The 22,570-nt window shown below is 34.9% G+C and overlaps 1 protein-coding gene across 2 annotated transcripts in view; it reads right to left on the bottom strand.

The window, feature by feature from the left end:
* Positions 1-339: 339 nt before the first annotated feature.
* The window catches only part of LOC124368776 (protein SSUH2 homolog), a 65,325-nt gene continuing 43,094 nt past the window's right edge, over positions 340-22,570 (bottom strand). The window contains exons 2-8 of one of the 2 annotated variants that reach the window (XM_046826135.1): positions 22,252-22,353; positions 19,671-19,837; positions 19,369-19,404; positions 16,254-16,418; positions 13,866-14,062; positions 11,464-11,671; positions 340-4,987 (exon numbers count right to left, since the gene is read on the bottom strand). In XM_046826135.1, coding sequence (XP_046682091.1) covers positions 4,841-4,987; positions 11,464-11,671; positions 13,866-14,062; positions 16,254-16,418; positions 19,369-19,404; positions 19,671-19,837; positions 22,252-22,353 — 1,022 coding nt within the window. In that variant the 3' untranslated portion in view covers positions 340-4,840. Of the gene's footprint in view, positions 4,988-11,463; positions 11,672-13,865; positions 14,063-16,166; positions 16,419-19,368; positions 19,405-19,670; positions 19,838-22,251; positions 22,354-22,570 lie in introns of both variants that reach the window. The other variant, XM_046826134.1, reaches the window with a different exon arrangement.

Genomic DNA, 22,570 nt, shown 5'->3' with positions numbered 1-22,570 from the left:
TAAGCATACACTTTTTAACACACAACTATTATATTATAATTGTATTATAATCTGACAAACTACTGTTCTTAATGATCATGTAATAAAGATACTTTGACTTTTATTATACAACAACAATCATCAGTGGTGATTTGGTATTAATACCTGAAGAAAATTTAGAGGTCTGGTAATATTGTTTTCTGTTTCATTGCTTGCTCTTTAGGAAATATGATTTCCTGTTAGAAAATGAACTTCATGATGATCTAATCTAACCTTGTTAACTATGTTGTATTTTAAGCTATTATGATTGTCCCGTTGTGGTGTGATGGGATAGTAGGGGTCGGAATTATAAGTAAAACATTAAAAGTAGAAAAATATTTTATTCTATTTAATACATCTTGATATTTTCTGTGAAAATGCGTTGAAAAAATATACATAAATATTTTGGTTGCAGCACTACAACATAATTCAACAAAAATGTGTGTATAACAACAGACACTTGTTTATTTAATAAATGCATCTTGATAAGCTGGGATACAAGGAAGCCAACATTTTAGAATATATAATGAAGCTAATAATTAATAATAAAAAAGTTAGCTAATATGAATTATAATAAGCAACTCAACTCTTGCAAATACTTTTTCTTAATAGAATACACTCAAATATTGGCCATAAATTGCCATGCATTATGAATTATAATAAGCAACTCAACTCTTGCAAATACTTTTTCTTAATAGAATACACTCAAATATTGGCCATAAATTGCCATGCAATTTTTTGAATTTTTGTCAACTATTTTCTCATTTTAAAGCAATGGTCAATGTAATGCTTTTATACACCATCTGTTATACATATTTGGATACTTTATTGCAAGTATTGTCCAACATGAAAGTAAATGAAGTGAAGTTGGAAGCAAAGCCTATCCAGGACTCCTGCTCTATCTTTGAAAGGGAATCATTTTGCAAACATGTCAGTTGCAGGTCTGGTCCTGCATGAATGAGAGACACTGTGCATGATCTTCAGATTTTTTTGTATTACTTTGTGCGCTCCAACCAGACATACCTAACTAAATTCTCAACCTTTTCTTAAAGAAATGAGAGGCATAATTTTTATATTTGCTCTACCACAATGGAGGATCTTATCAAACAGAATGAGGAGTTGAGTCTGTACAGTATAGTTACAAAAATATTTTTAATTAACAATCAAAGTTAAATGCCTCTGACGGTTCCAAATCTAATGAAAGATTCCCCCAATGAAATCCTATATCCTATTTTGACCCTATTTTTAAACTATTGATCTTCTCAAACTGGCTGCACACCCTACCAGAAGGTTTATGACTACCTCAAGGAAAAATTAATCCTTACCTCAAAGCTATTTTATAAAAATCCATTGTATAGGTACAATAATGACCTAAAGTCAAATTTCAGCACCAAACACTTCTCCAACTAAAAGCTGGGGGAATATTCCCTGACTAAATTAAGCAATGGTAATATTCTCATACTCGAAAGACCAACTTGATTTTACTTTGCAATAACAGATTCATTTACGCATGCTCTAACTTGTGTTGTTACTGGGATAAAATGAAAAATGTATTTTTTCTGGTCTTACCATAGCTTGTAATGTATGCCTTTCTTTAGATCTACAGCTCCCAAAGTTAGCTTCAAATTATTATTGGGTTTTCTATAGCAGTATCCAAACTAATTAACAAAAAAATGAGTTTTGATATTTTTGGGGGCCAAAACTTAATACCTTCCATTAAAGTTGGTGGTTTTAGAGATTGTTGGAGATTAACATAGGAACATTTTTGTTCAAATGTGAATATATACTTCTCATTACAAATTTTGTAATAACAGTAAAAAATAAACAAATTTTGTATTTTATAATATATAACCAGCTATTATTGAGCTTCAAGTGGAAAGTCTCTTCTTTCACTTCTGTGTGAAGTGCTGTTATCAAGAGATATAATTTGTTATATACTAATTTTTGATCAATATAAAAGTCTTTGAACTCCAGAATTTAATTCACAGGATTAAACACCTTGTATTTTAAATATGTGAAGACTTTCATTTAACTGATATGTGAGTAATTATACTCCTAACTGGTTAATTAAAAAATATATAACATTTTTAAAGTTGGTGAACAGCTAATTTGGATATTATTGACATTACATAGCTGAAATACCCAGAGCCATATTTAGCTTCATGCCACCCTGCCCCCACCACCTCCACAGACACCAGATGAATGCAGCTAAGAAGGAACTTGGGCCAACCATACTTACTGGGGAAAAAACAGTAGAGAGCAAAAACAATAACATTCCATAAAAGTTTTGCAAACTATTTTTTGTGGTTCATAAAATAGAGTGAAAGTTTTGATAAAGGATCTTATTTATTATTTTTCATTTTATTATTTATTATGATTGATTTGCTATTGAAAAGAAATCAAATATTTTATATAATCACAAATTTTAAGATTTTAAAATAATTTATCTTGTCAAAAAGATAAATATTAGAGCTACAATTTTAATCTTAAACTTGTAATACGAAACAACATACTACGGTAGATGACTGTAATGGGGAAACTTGAAATATAAGTCCTGCCAACAAACAATGCCATGTTGTACAACCTGCTGCTTATGAATAAAAAATAAAGTGGCCTAAATAAATCATTACGACGGTTTCTCCTAAAAAATATAAAGCAATAGGTTTGGTATATGTTCTTGAACCTGAGCCTTGCTGACCATGGTGGCATTGGGTGCTCTTGCTTGACAGATTGATGCTCAGTACATTGGTGCGAGCTCAGCCGACGTAGCGCATCTGTGGCACCGGAGTATGTTTTAGTCTTATGGTCATCGGAAGGCAGTAACTAATACATCAGTGTACAGAGATTTCAGTTCTTAAAACTAAAAATTGAGAAAATATTAAATTTTATCCCATTCTAAAGTTACAACTAATTTTTACCAGTGAGGAAGATGAATACATGAAGTATTATTTCACTATTGAATAATCATCTTTTTCAGATTTTTGTTTTGCTTGAAGAATTGGTTTCAAGCAATACCTCTTGCTTTGTAAGTGAGGTATAAAGACATTTCTTTTAAATCTTGCAGTGTAGAAAATAATCTTAGCTCCCAAAAGGAAATAAAAACTGAAGATCATCCAAAACAAAACCAAACACTAAATCAGTTTTACAATGCTAATATTTAATGTGATTAAGTGGAACCATATTTGAACCGTCCAAAAAATCTAACTTTAAAAAGGACTTTAAAAATAGAGTTTGAATTAAAAAATAAATATATTTTGTCACTATTTCTGTAACGCGGACATGAGTATACTGTTCCTGTAGGTGGACAGGAGTACACTGTTGCTGTAGGCGGACATGAGTACAGACAGTGTTGCTGTAGGCGGACATGAGTACAGACAGGGTTGCTGTTGGCGGACAGGAGTACACTGTTGCTGTAGGCGGACATGAGTACAGACAGTGTTGCTGTAGGCGGACATGAGTACAGACAGTGTTGCTGTAGGCGGACATGAGTACAGACAGTGTTGCTGTAGGCAGACATTAGTACACTGTTGCTGTAGGTGGACATGAGTACAGACAGTGTTGCTGTAGGCGGACATGAGTACAGACAGTGTTGCTGTAGGCGGACATGAGTACAGACAGTGTTGCTGTAGGCAGACAGGAGTACACTGTTGCTGTAGGTGGACATGAGTACAGACAGTGTTGCTGTAGGCGGACATGAGTACAGACAGTGTTGCTGTAGGCGGACATGAGTACAGACAGTGTTGCTGTAGGCGGACATGAGTACAGACAGTGTTGCTGTAGGCAGACAGGAGTACACTGTTGCTGTAGGTGGACATGAGTATATTGAATAAATATATTACGTAATGAATACTTAAGAGTATATAATTAAATCTCATTGTACACTTCAATCTATATACTGTCAATCATTGTATACATTACAATTAGTACCAAATTAAACAGTTTTTTTATTCAAACAAAATTTATAAAGGACAGTAAATAAGTACCCGAAATAATTGTTTCACATAAAAAAACTGGGATTCACTGGGATGGAGGAGATAATTTCTATACTTGCTGTTGGCAGCACAGAAGCACATCTATTCCATTGAATGACGGTTGTTTTTAAGGAAGAGGCTGAGTTTGGATGTTTGATTCCTTTTTTTACTTCAATTCAATGGCTTAGGATCAAAAGGAAATCACCATTTAATGATTTTCATCAAGAAGCAATGTTTATTAGTCACATCAAACGTGTCTCTGAACATGGTTACTCTTTCACATTTTTTATTATACCCTACACATATCCATCTTTTAATCGCTTTTCTCCATATGCTTTCTTCAGAAGAATGTCCGAATGTCTCGGCATTTTCTCCACTATTGCTGCCAACCACAGGAAGAGAAATTTCTCCTTCAGCGAAACCTCTCTGGTAACAATTGTGGATACTTTATGACTTTATTAAATATATATATATATCTGACTGGATGTTTTAAGTAAATTTTATTTTAAATCGACTTTTAAATTGCTGCTGTGCATTGCTTGTACACAACAATAAAATGTTCAAGACATAATATCATAAAAATGTTGTACCTCATTCTGTCTGTTAAGCAATATTACTTTTATATATCTATAAGAACTCTCTTTAGTTAAAAAATTGAACACCTCTCTTCAGGTTTTACTTCTCCAAACAATTTTTGCCATCACTGACCCGTATTTAGTTAGGTTGCACTTCCAGTATATAACTACATAGTTTTCCATCCACCCTTGATTATTCTGTTACAGAATTTGCCCAAGGAATGTAGAGCGATTGAACCAACAACACGCTCTTGTAAATGTGACTGACTCATACAGTTATATAATATTGCAACCACAACAGCAGGTCTGGGGATAGTCCGGAGCATGCACTCTGTTCTCTTTCCCGAATACGTAATACTGTCCCTCATACCCTTTCCACCTGTACTTCACCTGTGTGATAGGAACTGCTCTTATACTCTGTCTCTGAAACATAATAAGTTTGATCAATTTTTGGTGAATTTGATTTAAATAGTGCCAAAAAACAGCATAAACTTTATTTATTCAAACTCTTATTAGACACAATATTTTGCAATTTCCAAATCTTTAATCATAAATTATAATTCCAAACAAATGGCGCAAGATCTTTCCCGTTTAATAAAAATTTAATTTGCCATCTCAAAACAGAACCTCATTAATGATATGGTCCGTGATATAACTAGGACTTGGCTATGTGGGGGGGGGGGGAAGGGTGTGAATCTGAGAGAAGAGCATACTACATTGGTTAGTATGGAAAGTATGTAATGTAGTATGTAAAAATGAATACATATTAATTTGTATTAGTTACATATGCCTAATTAAATGTACATTATTTAACTCTTGCATTTCAGACAAGTTGAATTTATGTTTTACGAATATTTTATTTATCTTTAAACCCCTTGGAGAGTGGAAATGTTATCTCTATCAACCCACTCTTAGTTACACCATAGCGAAGGCTGACTGATTTGCTTGGCTGTCGTTGCCCACCACACTATCACAATGCCCCACTGCACTGCCCTGTTCTGTATGATTTAGGGCATCACAATCAAGCAATTCATATGGTCTTCATCATGATTTCAATTTTCGTGGTCGCCGGTGACTTCAATGTGAAAGCTTTGGAGTGGGGTTACAGATGCCAGAGGAAGATACATTCTTGAGATGGTTAAAAGAGCAGAACTCACTGTGATCAATGAGGGAAGTATATCCACTTTTCGCAGGCCAAGGTATACGCAGACAATACCAGGGTATACTTGTAGCTATCACCAGTATGTCGCTTTTAGCTTGAGGTTCAGCCAAAACAATGATGTTTTGGTAAGGGGGATCCAAGCTTCCCAACAGCATACAGGCCTCTCTGTACGCTTGATGTTGCAGGGGAGCTGTTGGAGAAACTCCTCTGGCCATGTCTGACAAGGGCGATTTAGGAGGCTGGCAACCTTTCCACACGGCAGTATGGCTTTAGTCAGGGGAAGTCAACCATTGGTGCCATCAAAGAAGTGGTAAGCACATTTCAGGTGGCACAGCAGAGGGACCACTACTCCAGGGATATGGTACTGTTGGCCACTTTGAACATCAAGAATGCTTTTAATTCAGTAAAATGGATTGACATGCTGGATTCCTTGGAGAAACATTTCAGGATTCCAGAGTATCTGCTCAGGATTGTGCAAAACTACCTTACAGATCATCACCTGGTCTTTATGACATCAGTTGGCGAATGCAGGAGGGAGGTCACAAGCGAGGCTGCTCAGGGTTCCATCTTGGGCCCCGACTTGTGGAATGTTTCCTACGATGGAATTTTGTGTTTGCAGATGTCTCCGGAGGTTTTCCTGGTGGGATATGCAGATGACATTGCTGCAGTCATTGTTGCTGTTAGCACAGAAGGTGGACATTTGGTTCTGAACATGGTAATGTGATGCATGAGCTCATGGCTACAAGAACATCGGTTAACACTAGTGACTGAAAAAACAGTTAGTTCTGCTCACATCGAAAAGAATTCCTACAGCCATTCAATTCCAAGTTGGAAGAGTTGAAATACGTACAAAGCCTACTGTGAATTACCTTGGTGTGTACCTGAATACCAAGCTCTCACTTTGGGAGTATATCCGGTACTTATCAGAAAAAGCTACCAAGGTAACAGCAACATTGAGCAGACTTATGGCAAATATCAAGGGCCCGACCGCAGGGTGAAGATGACTCTTGTGTCGATTACCGACTCCATCCTACTCTATGGATGTGAGGTTTGGGCCGAAACTCTAAGGAAAGGAAAGTATCAAAAGAGAATGGTTTCTGTTCAGAGAAAAGCCACTTTGAGGGTCACTAACTCGTACCGGACAATCCTTAGACCCAGTGGTTCAGGTCATCGCAAGTATAATGCCCATCAATTTAAAGGCACAAAAACCTAAGTATTTGATAGCAAGGAAGAGCTCAGAGTTGAGGAAGCAGAGCAAGTTGCAAAAGTTGTGGGCATGCAGAGATAGCAAGTTCGCTGGGATGCTGAATTCTGCAAAAGTTCAACGAAAATATTGATCGCTAACATCACAGAGTGGATAGAGAGACAGCACGGCGAGGTGGGCTTCTTCATCACTCAGTTCTTGTCGGACCATGGTTGTTTTGGATCGTAACTGCACAGAATGGGGAAACAGGAGTTGCCCACTTGCGTTTTTGGAGATTCATCTTGGGATGAAGTGTAACATACCTACTTTAGGTGCAGATGATGGATAGAAGAATGAAGGGAGCTGATGACACAGTTACAGGAAGAAGATCTTTAACCGCAGACTATCATTGGAGTTATACTCCAAAGACAGGAATGCTGGAATTTGGTGGAAAAAATCCCAAGGGCGAAAAAGTTGACTCTAGATTGTGAACAACTTATCTAGGACAAGAACGAAACCAGATGAGAGCCTGAATAAGGCTCAAACAAAAGACCTAGCCCAAAGTATTAGGAACCCCATTTCCAGACAGGTCCAAAAAGAGGAAGGGGTGGTTATTTAGAGGGTATGCCTTTAGGAAAAACCTGTTGGAGAGCCCCACACTTGTTCACTTAGCTACGGTAAGGCCAAGCATTTGTACAGTAATGCTTTTTTCATGGCTCCCACGTATGACTACAGGCCCTGGTCCCAATACCAGTGACGCCCCCCCATTTTCGCGATTGTGTGCTAAAGTATAATTGCATGGTTATTTTTTACAAATAACATTACTATAATATAATTCAAACTGAAAATATAGGGTATAATTATAAAGATTTTACAAGTCCAATCATAAGTTTAATTATAACAAATAATTTTTATTTAAATGATAATGACATGTGTTTATTGTTTATATAACTCACTACTAGGCTAAAACAAATATTTAGTTCAGTCACAATAGGTCACTCCGTCACTGCTGTTCTTCTGCCATTAAATACAGGTTACATTACATTAACTCTATTGAATAATGGTTTTTTCGCTTTCTTCTGACTAAAAAGTCAATCACACCAGAAAAGTCAATCGTCTTAGCCAACTCATTCTCAATCAACAGAAGTGCTAAATGATTTAGTTGACTTTGGCCTGTTGTACTTCTCTGCCAGATTTTTAAGGAGTTGGCCAATCTACTAAAAAATCTTTCAGCCGTAGACACAGTTACTGGAATTGTACAAAAAAGTCTTATTGCAGTACATAGATTTACAAAAATAGTTTGAAGATTTTTCTCGTACATGGAGTTGAGAAGCTTCATTGGGTCTTTTTCTGATTGTAATACTGTAATGTGAATGGTCTTCATATGAATAATTCCTTCAGCTAAGCTGTCTGAATCTATAGTCTGAAGGATACTTACATACAAGAACACTCATTTTCCAAGTTCATAAATAAAATATCTGGTGAAAATAATTCACATATTTGCTTACAACTTACAAATCTGGTTTTTAAATCAGCCATAATGAAGCCAAAACAGAAAAAAACAATAGAATATTTGAATGCATTGGATTTCTCTAGCTGAAGTTGTTCAGGTTGAGAAGTCTTTTCATTAGAGTTCCTTTTAACAACAAACTTAGGTGGAATGCCTGCTACTACTTAATGTACTTGCTGGAACACCTCTGCAACTACTTTTGCTTTTTTGAAGTTGGTTTCCCATGAATCTCGTTGGACCTGCATCTCATTCAGTAAATCTTTAATTAGTTCTGTCTCGACGTTGAGGGAGATACATTTCTTTTGTATTATTACGGTTTTTGATCAAAGGAAACCAAGATCTTTAGCCAAAATGATGACATCAAGAGGCCTTTGAAAGATCCAAAGTACTTTTTGAGTCCTAAAACAGTATTTCTTGCTGATGGAGTTAACGTGGGTACCTTATCTTCCATGACTAAAACTTTGAGGATTGAAGGATAGTGCTTCACATAGGGCGCACAGCTTGTAGTCTTTCGCTCCAACAAGTTTCAGAAAGGCTTTGCAAAGACAGCGGTACATGTTATTTCAATAATTCCCAATGGCCAGGGCTGCTAGAGAATAAAGAGTAAAAACTTTCAATGTTTCCAAAACATGTCGTAACATCAGGATTCAGTTTAGCAGCATTAACACCAACTCTGTACAGAGAATGTGCTCCACAAGGAGAAAAAATAGCAGACTTGTTTTTTCAAGTATTCTTGACTGAACACCACTAGTATGACCCTCGCAAGTTGGACCCATTGTCATAGCTCTGAGCATGACAACACATTAATGGTATTTGAGAGATTTCAATATGGACAATCAGTTATTGCCTCGCCTGTTTTTCCGTTAAAGTTCATGAATAATTCAATAAACCTTTTACAAACTTCGAGTGAATTCTGCTCTGGATTTTAAAATACATAGCGAAGAATTAGTACTTTCTGCTCTTGATGGGAAATAGAAAACAGACTCTTCTCTTTGCTGTAAAATGGTTTTCAATATTTTTTTCTCCACAAAGAGTGGAGAAAAAACTATCATTTTGAGAGTACCAAGACAAAAATTGAGCTTGGCCTACCATACTCTTGTTCATAAGTTGGTTCTCCCTTACTTTTGCTAGATGTTCACAAGTTACCTCGTCATACTTTCCAATTAGTTCCAATACTTCCAAAAAATTGCAGTTGTGCACATTTCCGATTTGAGTATTTTCCCCTTCAAACGCTAAACCTCTACTACTTAAGAACAAAGTTGTGTCCAGTATTCTTTGTAATACAGCTTTCCATTTTGTTGCTTCACATTTGATCATTTATTGCATGTTACTGTCTACTCCATGACCTTTCAATGATGTCTGAAGAGTGTTTCATTCAAGGAAGTGTTTCCGATGCTCCAAGCTTTTTTCTTGCATAGAGAACGACCTGTTAAGTCTTTTGAAGGGTGTTATTAGAGGGGAAATCCCTTCTTTCGCCAGTTTACTTTGGTTTGATTGAAATATGGTAAACAATGAATATTGCTTTTTGATTCGCTCGACATTAACCATTCACGTAGAAATTGTTTACTTGTTTTGTTATTAGCTGTTTTCATATAAAGCAATGTCTCATTGAAATGTTTTCCTGTAAGGTTGGAAGGAAACGATTTTTATCCAGTTTGAAAAGCAGAAAACCCAGTGTGAGATGATGTTATTTCCTGTCTCAGTTTATCAGTAATTACTCCAGACCAAGAACCAGGATTGTTTAAGATGAAAGTGTTGCTGTCATTTGGGCTCATACTATGATCATCGTTATTTTTGTTTTCTCTCCTTCAAGTATTTGTTCATGTTCAGAATTCATAGCATCTTGTTTGTCTTCCTCTGAAATGGATTGATCAAAAGAGCATGATGCTTGGCTATCGTAGATTCTGATATTTGAGACTGAACGTCTTGTTCTTATTTTCCATAACTGGTAAAAACTTTTTTATAGTTTGACGACCTTTAGCTACTGTTTCCAATTTTTCTTTTTGGAGTTTTCTTTTTAATGCGCCAGATTTGTGTTTATAGCTGGACATGTTAATTACTATTTGTCTTTGTGTTAGTTATCTGAAACAGTACAAACCAGCTATAACATATTTTTACTTTTAGTTTTTTTAAATTTACTAATTGTGGTTGTAGAAGCATAATCCTATTTTTTACCCTATCCTCTTCTTTAGATTTATCTTTACCCCTCTAAATATAAATCATAGTATTATTATTAGTAAAGAGTATTGCTCTTACCTTTTCTTTATTCTTGATAGAAGAATACGTTCTTATAAATAACAGTCATCATTCATGAAGCACAAGCAGCGTAAAAAACTAATAGGAAACTTGGTTAAGATATCACTATTAAATTAGTAGGAAACCAATGAAAATTCACTTTTACTCTCTATTGAATAAGACAAAATTATGACATTCAATCCGTGTCTAACGAAGAATGTGTTGACAGGTGGCCTGAGTAGAAGTGGTCGGTCGTGGTAGTACAGAAAGAAAGCGATGCATCTATTTTTAGAACATGGAAGATCTTACAGTACAACACAGAAGTAGCGGTCTGGTCTGAGTAGCGTACTGCAGGGGGGGGGGGGGGTAGCGGCCAGCACGGTGTGGCTGCAACAGTATCAATATTGCACCTTGCCTCTATACCCACACAAACACGTACCACTAACAACAGTTTTTTACTAACTAAAGCCAATATATATTAATATTAGGATTAAGTTTTAAACTTTAAATTATTGCAGTAGAGTAGAATCTAGGGTAGTTTAATCTTGAAGGTATTTTTATTTGAAAGAGGCTATATTTGTAATTTGTGTTTAAGTACATGTTTCAGTAAACTTCTTTTTAAAGAGACTCATGCCCGGACCCGGACCCTGGGGCAGGAGGTCCACCCAGCCCCACCTTTTCGGGAGCCATACTTTTTTCACACCCCTTCTGAAAAATCACGATTTTAATTATTTACATTTTGCCCAAAATTAAAACCCTCTTTGTATTAATAACAAGTTACAACCATCATATTTTATTTATTTATTTACCTGCATTAGTATTTTTTGATCAGTGAAGGTGCTTATGTGGTTGTATACTAAATCTTTGGACGCTTCGATGATTGTCTCCTCTGGGAAGTCAGAGAGGGGTTTGATTCGTTCACTAATCTGCGAAAAAATTTCTTCTCCGGACACAAACCTAACAAACTTTTCTGGTAAGGATACGTTCTTCTTGATGAACTCAGATGTGTTCGTTTTCCTGAAACAAAGTGAAATCTTTATTAACCTGCTGGGTGCCAGGTGAGGACGATAACTACTCCGGATAAACTTTACTATCATCACATAACACCTATATGTCAAGCAGTTAGCTATTCCAGAGAATTATCTGAAGTAAATTGGAGTTCCCCATATAACACACTCCAATATAACAGATTCTTTGACAATATTTTCATCCCATTCAAATGTACCATTGTCCAACACCAGTACTACGAATTATTTTGGTTTGTAACCTTGATGTAAAATATTTTTACGGTTTCAGGAGATCACAAGATAACTGTATATTACAAGTATTCAGTGTACAAAGTACCTAAGTAAGAAATGTAAACTCTAAATAATGAATTTTTCATGCTTTTGATCCCATTGTAACAAAGTTGTTCGAAACCTATATGGATTGTACCGCCTCATATGCCTATCACAATATAAAAACCGTAACACCTGCCTCCCTTGTTTCCCATCCTCATCCAGTGATCGATCTGGCAGGTGTCAGCGTAGTTGTTTTCAAACATGAAGGAATTCTTTTGTAGTGGTATTAGGGTGTAACATGTTATAATTGAAAAAAATCCAAAGAAGAATAAATTATATATTGCCATGATATGTAATGTTCTATCAAGGCTGGCCACAATCATGAACCCTTTGAGGAGTGTGTGTAAATTCTACATAATGAGTAAGGACGTCATATGACATTATATTCTTATAGTGGCCCAAAAGAGTATGGACATCATATGACGTTTAGCCTCTGTATTTTTGTGTGATCGTAAATGCAATGCTATTACTGGTCGACTTTAGGTAGATTAGTCTGTAAAGTGGTTCCATCTATTGGCAACATACTTAACTTCAATGTTTGTGCTCACATTCACTTGTAATCTGATTTTACCACCAGATCTCAGTAGCTACCTTGTAGAAGCCACTGACTCAAGGTCGCGTTGCTGTCAGAATGTTTCGCCATTCCTTGTATACTGCATACTGTGACCATATTTATCTTGTGAGAGCAACTTATATTTGTTGATCAACCATGTTGTTTGTTACTGTTGTCCAAATGGCAGACAATAACAAACAACACCATACTATTACTATATAGTATTCTATTGATCGAGTCGTATGTGACAATACAACAATAAGATGTTTGATTTTGAAAAAGTATTGAAATACTGACTTGGGGAACATTTAGTCCTTTTTTATTAAGCTTTCAAATGTAAATAAACATTTTCAAAGAGATTTTAAAGTTTTGTGTTTTTTACTCCTTTTGGTAATTTTTTGGATTTTATCCATTACTCATTTTAGGCTATCAAAATAAGACATCATATGACGTCCATACTCCTTAAAGGGTTAATGAGTAATGGCCTACCTAAGCTTAGAAAAATACTAAGCAAATTAAAATAACTTGTAAAATAAAGACTGCTCTCAGACATTTGTTTCATAGAGGTTCTAGTTCACATTTAATATGAAATATTGGGCACATTTAAACTCAATATAATCTATCTTGTTTTTAAGAAAATGTTGTAAGCCCCTTGAGATTTGTTATATTGAGACTATGCTGTATGTATCTATGTGAATCCCGTAATTACTTTTGAAGCAGCCCCAAGAGCTACAAAAAATATTTGTTATTCATAACTGGTCTCAGGGATGAATTTAAAATGTATAGTTATAAACAAATTTAAAAAAAATTGTATTTGTACTAGTTTGTGACTGACTAACAGTTCTTAAAAAAGTGATGAATATTGTTTTACTAAACAATAAACCATCAGGGGAGTGCCGATGGCCGAGCGGTCTAAGTCGTTGGACTTTGGGTCTGAGTTAGAGATAGCGCAGGTTCAAATCCTGTCTGTGACCGTTGCACTTTTTATCAGTACCATCAACCTCGTACTCTGTATCGACTCTCCCCCTTATTCTGTTTGATAAGATCCTCGCACAGGCCAGTGGCCCATGAGGACGGACAGAATAAGGCTTAAAAGGGGATCGGTCTCTCCTTTTTTTTTTAAAAAAAAATTACTATGTTTCTATTTTGACTTTTTTACAACTTCTTTTATAGGTTGCTGTTTGCACCATTTTGTCTTTTTCCAGTGAGGGCTACAGACATGTTTGTTTTAAGGATCTTACAATGCATAAATATATGGAAATTAGTAAAAACCGTTATTAATGTGCCTTAAGACAATGTAGGAAGTGTGTATAGGTACCAAGTGACAGTGAGAAGGATGTAGTATATCATGAGCCCTGTACCCTCACAGGTCTGGCACATGAGTCGCCCAGAAGCCTTGCAACGCAGACAGTCGAGACGGCCAAAGCCGTGGGTAGACGATCTGCAGTAGAAACAGCGCTCCTTGTAGTCGTACTCAGAGCTGAACCCGTCTCCGTGGCAATGAAGACATCTTATCTACACAGGCAGAAGTCAAAGCTTCGTTATTCACTTCTATTTTTCACAATTTGAAAAAATATGCAGCTCATGATATATTCTCCAGTTGAGTTATGGTTATATTTAGTCAAATTAAACCAAAAATTGTGTTGATTAGTCCTTAACTGCAGAACTCATCTAGTTTCAGAGTAATATATTGATACAGTCAAGACAACTCAACTCATAACAAGCTACAATAGAGGAGAAAATATTTAACTTCAAATGAAAAATACAGATACTGTAAGAATAAAATATTTGGATCTTGACAAATAGGAAAAGGCAGTTTTCAGTGGTTATCTCTAGATGTGTCAGACTTTACATTTGTTATATCTTTAAATCCAACCATGAGATCACATGATAAGGAATATCTTGCTGAATAATATCTTTTATCCTTCACTCAGCTTTTAGTTAGACCATCAATTGACTTGAGTTGTTCTGGGAAAACAGTATATTACTGACAAAAACCTGCAAATAAAGGCATTTCATTCATTTATTTATTTCCTCAGCAAAGAATTTTACATTGGAGCATCTCATAAGTAGTAGTCTCACAGCCCCATAGCGAATAATCTCATATCTCAGCATCCCACAACGCCTAAACTAGCATTCTTCACTGTGAGATAGACATTACTTTTATATTAGGGAATTAGAAACAATAAAAACATTGATGTATAAGTCATCTGCTACATTATCATATCTGACACGACTGAATAAAATAAATTCTTCCAATCTCATTCTAGTATACTGTTACTCTAGAGAAGGTTGTCAAACCACTTCAATGCAAAAAGGGTAGAAGAGTGAATAGATACACTCCCATTCTCATTTGTACCTCATACACTGTTAACACTACATTATTAAAACTAACCAGATCTATCTTGTTGTGACCTGACTTAGTGAAAGTTCTGAGCACTGCACCACCTAACCCCTGAAAGTCTCTCGTCTCTGGGGCACATCTACACTACCTCTGGGGCAATTTAAGTAATGAAATCTAAGACCTGTTGTTAATAGAATCACATAACTATTGTTCCACTTAGACTCTAGAAGTTTCCAGTTTCAAATATCACCTTTGTATGGGTTTATCCTGTCTCTGGAAGCTTATCTCTACCTCAGAGAAAACTGACTGGAAATATCTGTATCTGGTTCCACTAGATGTGAGCCTTTGCTTTCTTGCTTCCAGTCTAAAAACTCTGAGCTCCTGACCTGAGCTCAGAGCCCCACTTTGAGTAGCTTTTGACTTGTGGCTATTGGGAATCTCTGGTCTTTGAAAGCTTCGTCCTTCTAGAAGCTTTAAATTTTCTTAAAAATACAACTGATTTTAAAATTAAATGAATAGCATTAAAGAAATAGATAAAGCTTTGTGGTTCTCAGTACTCAATAAGATGAAATCCAAAGATGTCTAATGATCTATCTATTTATTGTCACAGAAATACAAAAGCTTTCACCTTATTAAATGTGGTGGTTATTTAAAATAAAATACAACTATTTCTAAGTAATTTGTATATTTGCATTCTTTCTCAATTTTGAACTTACATTTGACACCTATAAACGTGAACACATTAGTTATATTTACAGGGTTGCTGTAAGTTGTGTTAGAATCAATATTTAACACTAATGCATTTTTAGTTAAATCATAAAATATTGAATTAACACAACTGTTTGTATTTTTTATGTCAATGGATCACTGATTTCTGTAGAAATTGTAGTAGTAATGTAATCATACATTATGAAACTGCCATTACTACCTAGTTCTCTGTCATCATGATTTTTCAAACATTCATCTACCCATGGTTTAATGGAGGATCATCTGTCATCGGTTTCTACCAATGTATCCTGCTTCAAGCTGAAACAGACTGTTCTGGAAGCAGTTGTTAACAGTACGTGGTAACCATAGAGTTTTGAATTCAGCTTCAAATACTCCAAGGGATATGGCTGCAAGTACCCAACCCTTTGCTTATCACTACTACTGTTAAGTGTTGAATCTAAGAATGTCTTGGAAATAATTATTAACAGTTACGAGTTAATTATTACTCAAAGAGGTTTTAGTCCAACACCAAAGAAGCTTTTAGAGGTTATGGATGCAAGTACTCACCCAACCCTTGGCATAACACTCCTGGCAAGCAATGGAACCCAGACTGTTACACCGGAAACAGTTCTTGACAGAAGAGGTATGCGGTACCTTGAGTGTCTTGACTTCGGCCTCAAACATTCCCCGAGGAGTTACAGGTATTTCCCATGGCAGAGGTGCAGGACCGTTATCAGGCCCATCTATCTCTATCACTGGTGAGAATGATGTGTAGGCCCATGAATTCTCTCTCCTCTCTGTAAATGTTTCTAACTGATACTGTAACACAATCATCGCATAAATACATTACACAGATTCGTGAAACTGAGCAAAATGTTATTATTTAATTTTTACCTTGTCCTCATTTAAAAATACAATAAACTTACGGGATAAAATAATATATCTTTAACAAGAACTGTTGAAATAAGTACAGAGTAGAACCAGTATTGAGAACTGTACTTTTTAAATACCCACACTTGCATATTCTCTGTGTATGTTGTCAGATTTTGTGAAAGTTGTAATTTATGAATCAAAAATATTTTAATTAATATTGTCAAATATTAAATAACTTCATTGAAGTATTTTATAAATTACTGAGAAATAATTTAGTAATTAATTTATCAATCACAAATCTATCAAATGATAGTTTCATTCAAGTATTTTATAAACTACTGATAAATAATTTAAACAATAAAGTAATCTATTTTGTTTTAAATGCCATCCAAGGAGGTAATGCATTAGGTAGAATTGTTGTTTTTATTTATAGATTACAAATAACAGTAAAATTCATATTGTCACAAGACATTATGTTTCATTAGTGTATGTACCACAGTTGAAGATTAACAGGTACCTATGACAAACGATGGGAAAACAACATTTAGAGTTTCTGATGTTATACAAGCTAAGAGCTAGACCATTCTTTGCAGGGAAGGAAATGAGGTGGTCCTTCATTGCACAAGCATGCTGGTTTGGGACTATTCCTTTACCTATAGTACTAACACAAAACATACAGCCCATTTTTGGGACTGGGTGTCCCAAAAGTCTAACCCTCCCCCTATCTTCACTTTAGAATAGTTGAGAATTTTTAAACCTATGACAAATACCCTGAAGACAGTTGTTATGGATTTGTAAGTTCCAAATATTACTCCAAAATGGGGGGTTGGGATCAAATGAAACATTCTGAATAAGATGTCCCATTGAGTGATGTCGCATACTAAAAGTTTTGGTGAGACAAATCAAAAGACTCAAAACTCCAATTCCTGACCACTCTATCCAAAATGAGCAGGGATTTAACAAAAGTTAAGTTCTAACTTCAATTGGATGCTATTTTGGATGTAATCAGTTTTAAGAGTTTAAACTTCTGTGTCACTTCTGGGTTAAAATCAAAAAGTGTCCAAAAAATTGGAGTCATATAGGGATAAGTTAGAGAATTTTAACAATTACTCCATAGCATGGCTCCTCATTTTAAGGATCTTGATGTATTTAAGTTGACTATCCAACATCATCCAATTGACATTTGAAAATTATTTTGTTCAAATGGTAACAATTTTGCACAGAGAGGTCAGAAATTAGTCTTTTTATGTCTGTTTTGTCTTATTATCTATTATCTTTATCAATACTTTTAGCAAATCAATTAATGGGTCACCCCGTTTAAAATTTGTGAGTTTGTCCCTAACCCCATTTTAGGGAAATGGAAGTTAATTTTCAAATCCAAAAGAAACCTCTACAGGGTTTTATTAATTCATAATCCTAAATTAGTTTTGAAATTTTTATCTGTTTGAACGTTAGATTGGTGATTTGAACTTTTTGGAAACATCGGGAAATATGAAATGAAATGAAATATTTCTTTATTTGAGACGAAATAGGGCATTATGGCCCTTTCTTACATTTAACCTCATATATATAACCTAGAACAAAGTATTCTTATTTTTAAATAATAATAAAACTAAATATTTTACTGTAAACATTTTCAATATGAACAACAAAAAGTACCTTTTTTTAAGAATATAAACTAAAAAATGTATAATGATAAAAAAAGGTATATAAACTATTTATAAACACATACTCCCATGCAAAATAATAATGTATATAATGAATATTAGAAACACACTATCCTCACACACTCTACTCATGCCAGTGCAACCGCAGTGAAGAGACCTATGCCGACTCCCATATAGTGCTCCCTCAGCGATGCCACGACCCGAATATGATGTGTCATTGAAAATGCCACAGGACAGGTCAGTAATTTTTGAAGTGTTTGACTTAGCCATCTTAACTTATAAACTCAACACTTTAACGCTGAACAAAATGTGCTACTATCTTGTTTATTTGGCGACTCTTCATCTCATTGAGGGACTTTCCACAAAGATTCAATGAAGAGAAGGTAAGTAGTTTTATGCCTTATGTGGATGTTAGATTTTCACTTTTGTAAATTAAACCATTTGCAATAATACAGTCCCAGGACATGTGTAACTATTTTTTGGATTGATTTTTACCCAAGATTTTATTTGGAATAAGTCTTAACATGAATCAATTACAATAATCTTTATATTTTATATACATGGAACATTTAAAAAAATAGAGGAACATATACAAAATGTGAAAATAGCCATTATTACTCTGTGTTTGTATTTGCTTGAAATAAGATTTCAAGTAAAAATCAAAATAAACAATTTTATAAGATAATCAATAATTCTTACATGTCATATTTGACTATATTTCTTGTGTCGGTTCACCAAATACACATTATTTACACCAAACATAAATTCTTGAATTGAAAATTTTTATTGGCAATGAATTATTTAAATATTTCAATGTATATAACACAAAATCTTAATGTTAAAAAATTGTACAAACAGTATGTTTTAGTTTTTGTACCACTTACTGATGGAAAATCTCTTAATCCTGTTATCTTTTCTAAAAATGCACGCATAATAAATAAAGACTGATACGAAGTTGAGAAAATCAAACCTAAGTGAATAAACAAAAATAAAGCATGTGCGATATTGCATTATAAAATGCACTTTTGATTTGGCCCTGTTTCACTCTTTATTGGGCATGTCCTTCTGCATATATCACATTTACACTAGATGCATGGTTGTGGTGCACAAAAAGCACAGCAGTTTATGGATATACTTTAAAAGAAGACAGGACAACAACTAGCTGTACCCATTACTGAACAAAAATATAAGTTGATACCAGCAATAAAGAGTGTGTTATAAGATCTTACATGGAAAGCAGAGGACGCCTGCAGTGCAGTGATGACCTGAGTTTTGGCTGCATCATGACCGTAACAGGAGTGTTTGGCTATGTGTATCATCAGAGCCTGTCGTACTTGTTGCTCCGTCAGTGTTGGATGTTGAGTCTCAATGCTGCAGTATTCCTGTTCTTGATCCAGCACTAGTCTACTGGCTGGAGGTGGTGGCACACACACTGCCACACACATAAAATTGTATCGTTTTATGTGAAAGACAACACAGCAAAGCAGAGTCATACATGTAGAGCAGAAGATGCATGTAGTACAGTGATGACCTGAGTTTTGGCTGCATCATGACCGTAACAGGAGTGTTTGGCTATGTGTATCATCAGAGCCTGTCGTACTTGTTGCTCCGTCAGTGTTGGATGTTGAGTCTCAATGCTGCAGTATTCCTGTTCTTGATCCAGCACTAGTCTGCTGGCTGGAGGTGGTGGCACACACACTGCCACACACATAAAATTGTATCGTTTTATGTGAAAGACAACACAGCAAAGCAGAGTCATACATGTAGAGCAGAAGATGCATGTAGTACAGTGATGACCTGAGTTTGGCTGCATCATGACCGTAACAGGAGTGTTTGGTTATGTGTAACATCAGAGCCATCAAAGTGCACTAAACAGAACATGATTAAAAAACATGGTTCTGAAGCCACAAATGGAATCCCCAAATGGAATCCCCAAAGACATTGTTCTTAGCAATCAGAAGAGTGGTAACAGAGTAGTAAACACCAGAAACGGTAGACACAGTTGGAAGTCAAGAGAGAGAAGAGGAAACATTTTGTTGAGGTCATGAGCAGGAATGGTGTCCTTTGCTGAAGCTAAAATTGGAAGAAAAGAAGCAGTGAGAGTTCCAAAATATAACAGGGATGAGAGGTCATAAGCTCCCTGCACCTAAACTAGTAAGATTAGGCACAAGGGGAAGTACACTGAGGAATTGAAAAAAGCATAACAAGATTATGAGACCATTTCAAACCCGACTGAAGGTAAATGGATTGATTATATCAGGAATGGATTGCTAATTTAGGCAGAAAATAAAGAGCAACAAAGCTGTTGAGGAAGAAACTGGTTTTAATGGTGTATTGTATGGGTCAGAACTGACAGAATGGAAGTTAAAGGGAAACACTTTAAAGAAACATTAAATAGCCACAAAATGAGTAAATACGTATAAGCCAATTTATATGAATGTTTACATACACACTGGAAACATATATTCAAGAGTCTACCTAAAAATGTGATGTTCATATCTGCAATAGAAACAAAACGGTGACTGCCAACATCAACAGCAAGCACTGGCAATAACATTATGTTTTATCTTATATTAGAGATTTAACAATTATTATTGATTTTTCATTTGATTTTTATGATATAAGAGTAATGTCTTAAGCAACTTATATTGAGTTGCACATAGAAAAATTTTTCTTTCACATCACAAAAACTGATGAGGATCTAAAAAGACTGATTGAAGAATAAATGCTTTATATCCCTAGGAATTCTTCTGGAATACATATGGGTATATATGTTACATATATATTAAATATTATACATAATATAATATGTTATACTCTATGCCCAAGAGGCTTGTGTTTTTGACACTGTTATCAGTGCATATTGGTAAACAGGTTTCAGTTTGAATAAATTCTTTTTGAAGGGTAAGAAATTTGATCTATCATAAATACAAGTTTTAGAATTCATCTAACTTATGTATCTGTTAAAAAAAAGACTAAGGAAGAAAGAAAGTGTTGAGAAAAAATAACCGATAAGATTGAATGAAGTTAAACTGAATAATTAATAATTTAGGTTATAATTAATCAATGATCTGTAATATATGTATACACTGTATAACCAAATCTGAAATTATTCTAAGAAATACTATGGCTAATAATGTCACTAAACAAAAACATAGAAGACAGTCTGATAAGACAGATAAATGTGATGTATTATTAGTAGTTTAGATTATTTAATAAATTCAGAAAAACCAAGGAAAATCGTAATAAATACCTGTACATAGGTTGAAGACTTATGATTAAATTTGTATACAGTGGAGTCCCGCTAATCCGAACACGTGTAATCCGAACGTCGGTTAATCCGAACAGGTCCAGGAGGAATTATTTATAACGATAATGAACAGTTATAGGAACTAATTACATAAAAAATGAAAATGGGTGCATCATTTCGTACATAAACAAAGAAAACTTTAATTGAATAGACATACAGTATTTTATTAAGACAAATTGTGTACGGTACAATACATAAATAATGAAGTTAAATACAGTACCAAATTGAAACTTATAGGTTAAGTATGAGTTAAATTTCTGTATTAAGAAATGAAATCAAACAAAAATTGGACGTACAGTACTGATATTATTATTGAGTACAATATTAATTGTTAAAAGACATAATTTCAGTTATTGTCTTCTGTCGCATTAAAGAGAGTCTATTGGATGACGCGTAGTTTCGTACAACTATTGAACGCGTGGACCCGTACAATATCCAGTACGCTCACATTGCTTAACAATAGAACTCTCACACTAAATACGGTAAATGTGCTTAGTATTCGCAAACACGTTTATTTGTCAAGAAATACAATGCAACAGTCAGAAAACATGTTTTAATAAACAATGTTGATAATTCTATAACAAAATATACCCATTCTCAAGTTTAAAACCGTATTTTTCTGTAATTCTGGCTAATCCGAACAATCACATACTCCGAATAGGGCTCGGTCCCAATTAGGTCGGATTAACGGGACTCTACTGTATGTTAATTTAAAAAATGAAACTTGATCCTTAGATTGCTAGGGTTTCATTATAAAACTGTTTAGTTATTTCTGCAACTTCTAGAACATTTCAAAACTTACTGGCATCAAATGAAATGGTCTCGTAGCCAACTATATGGTCCATGAGGTCCAGGGGAGGCACAGAGAGAAATGCCTCATTTTCGTCAAACTCCACAGTGTGAGCTGAAACATACAGCAAGATCATCTGAAGAAGATCAAATGTTTCATTTATTCATTTACAGAATTGTCACAAATACCTTACTAGCACAATGCTTTTGCAAAGACTCGTCAATTACTACAAATTGTATACTAAACTAAATTTCTAATGCAACAATACACAACAAATTGTACAATTTTTTTGGTACAAAGTCCTGATTGAGAAGCCAAGTACTCAGCTACA

The sequence above is a fragment of the Homalodisca vitripennis genome, chromosome X (genome assembly GCF_021130785.1).
Source record: "Homalodisca vitripennis isolate AUS2020 chromosome X, UT_GWSS_2.1, whole genome shotgun sequence".
Classification (NCBI taxonomy): domain Eukaryota; kingdom Metazoa; phylum Arthropoda; class Insecta; order Hemiptera; family Cicadellidae; genus Homalodisca; species Homalodisca vitripennis.
Note: the sequence above shows the minus strand (reverse complement) of the source record. Positions and strands in the feature narration are given on the sequence as shown.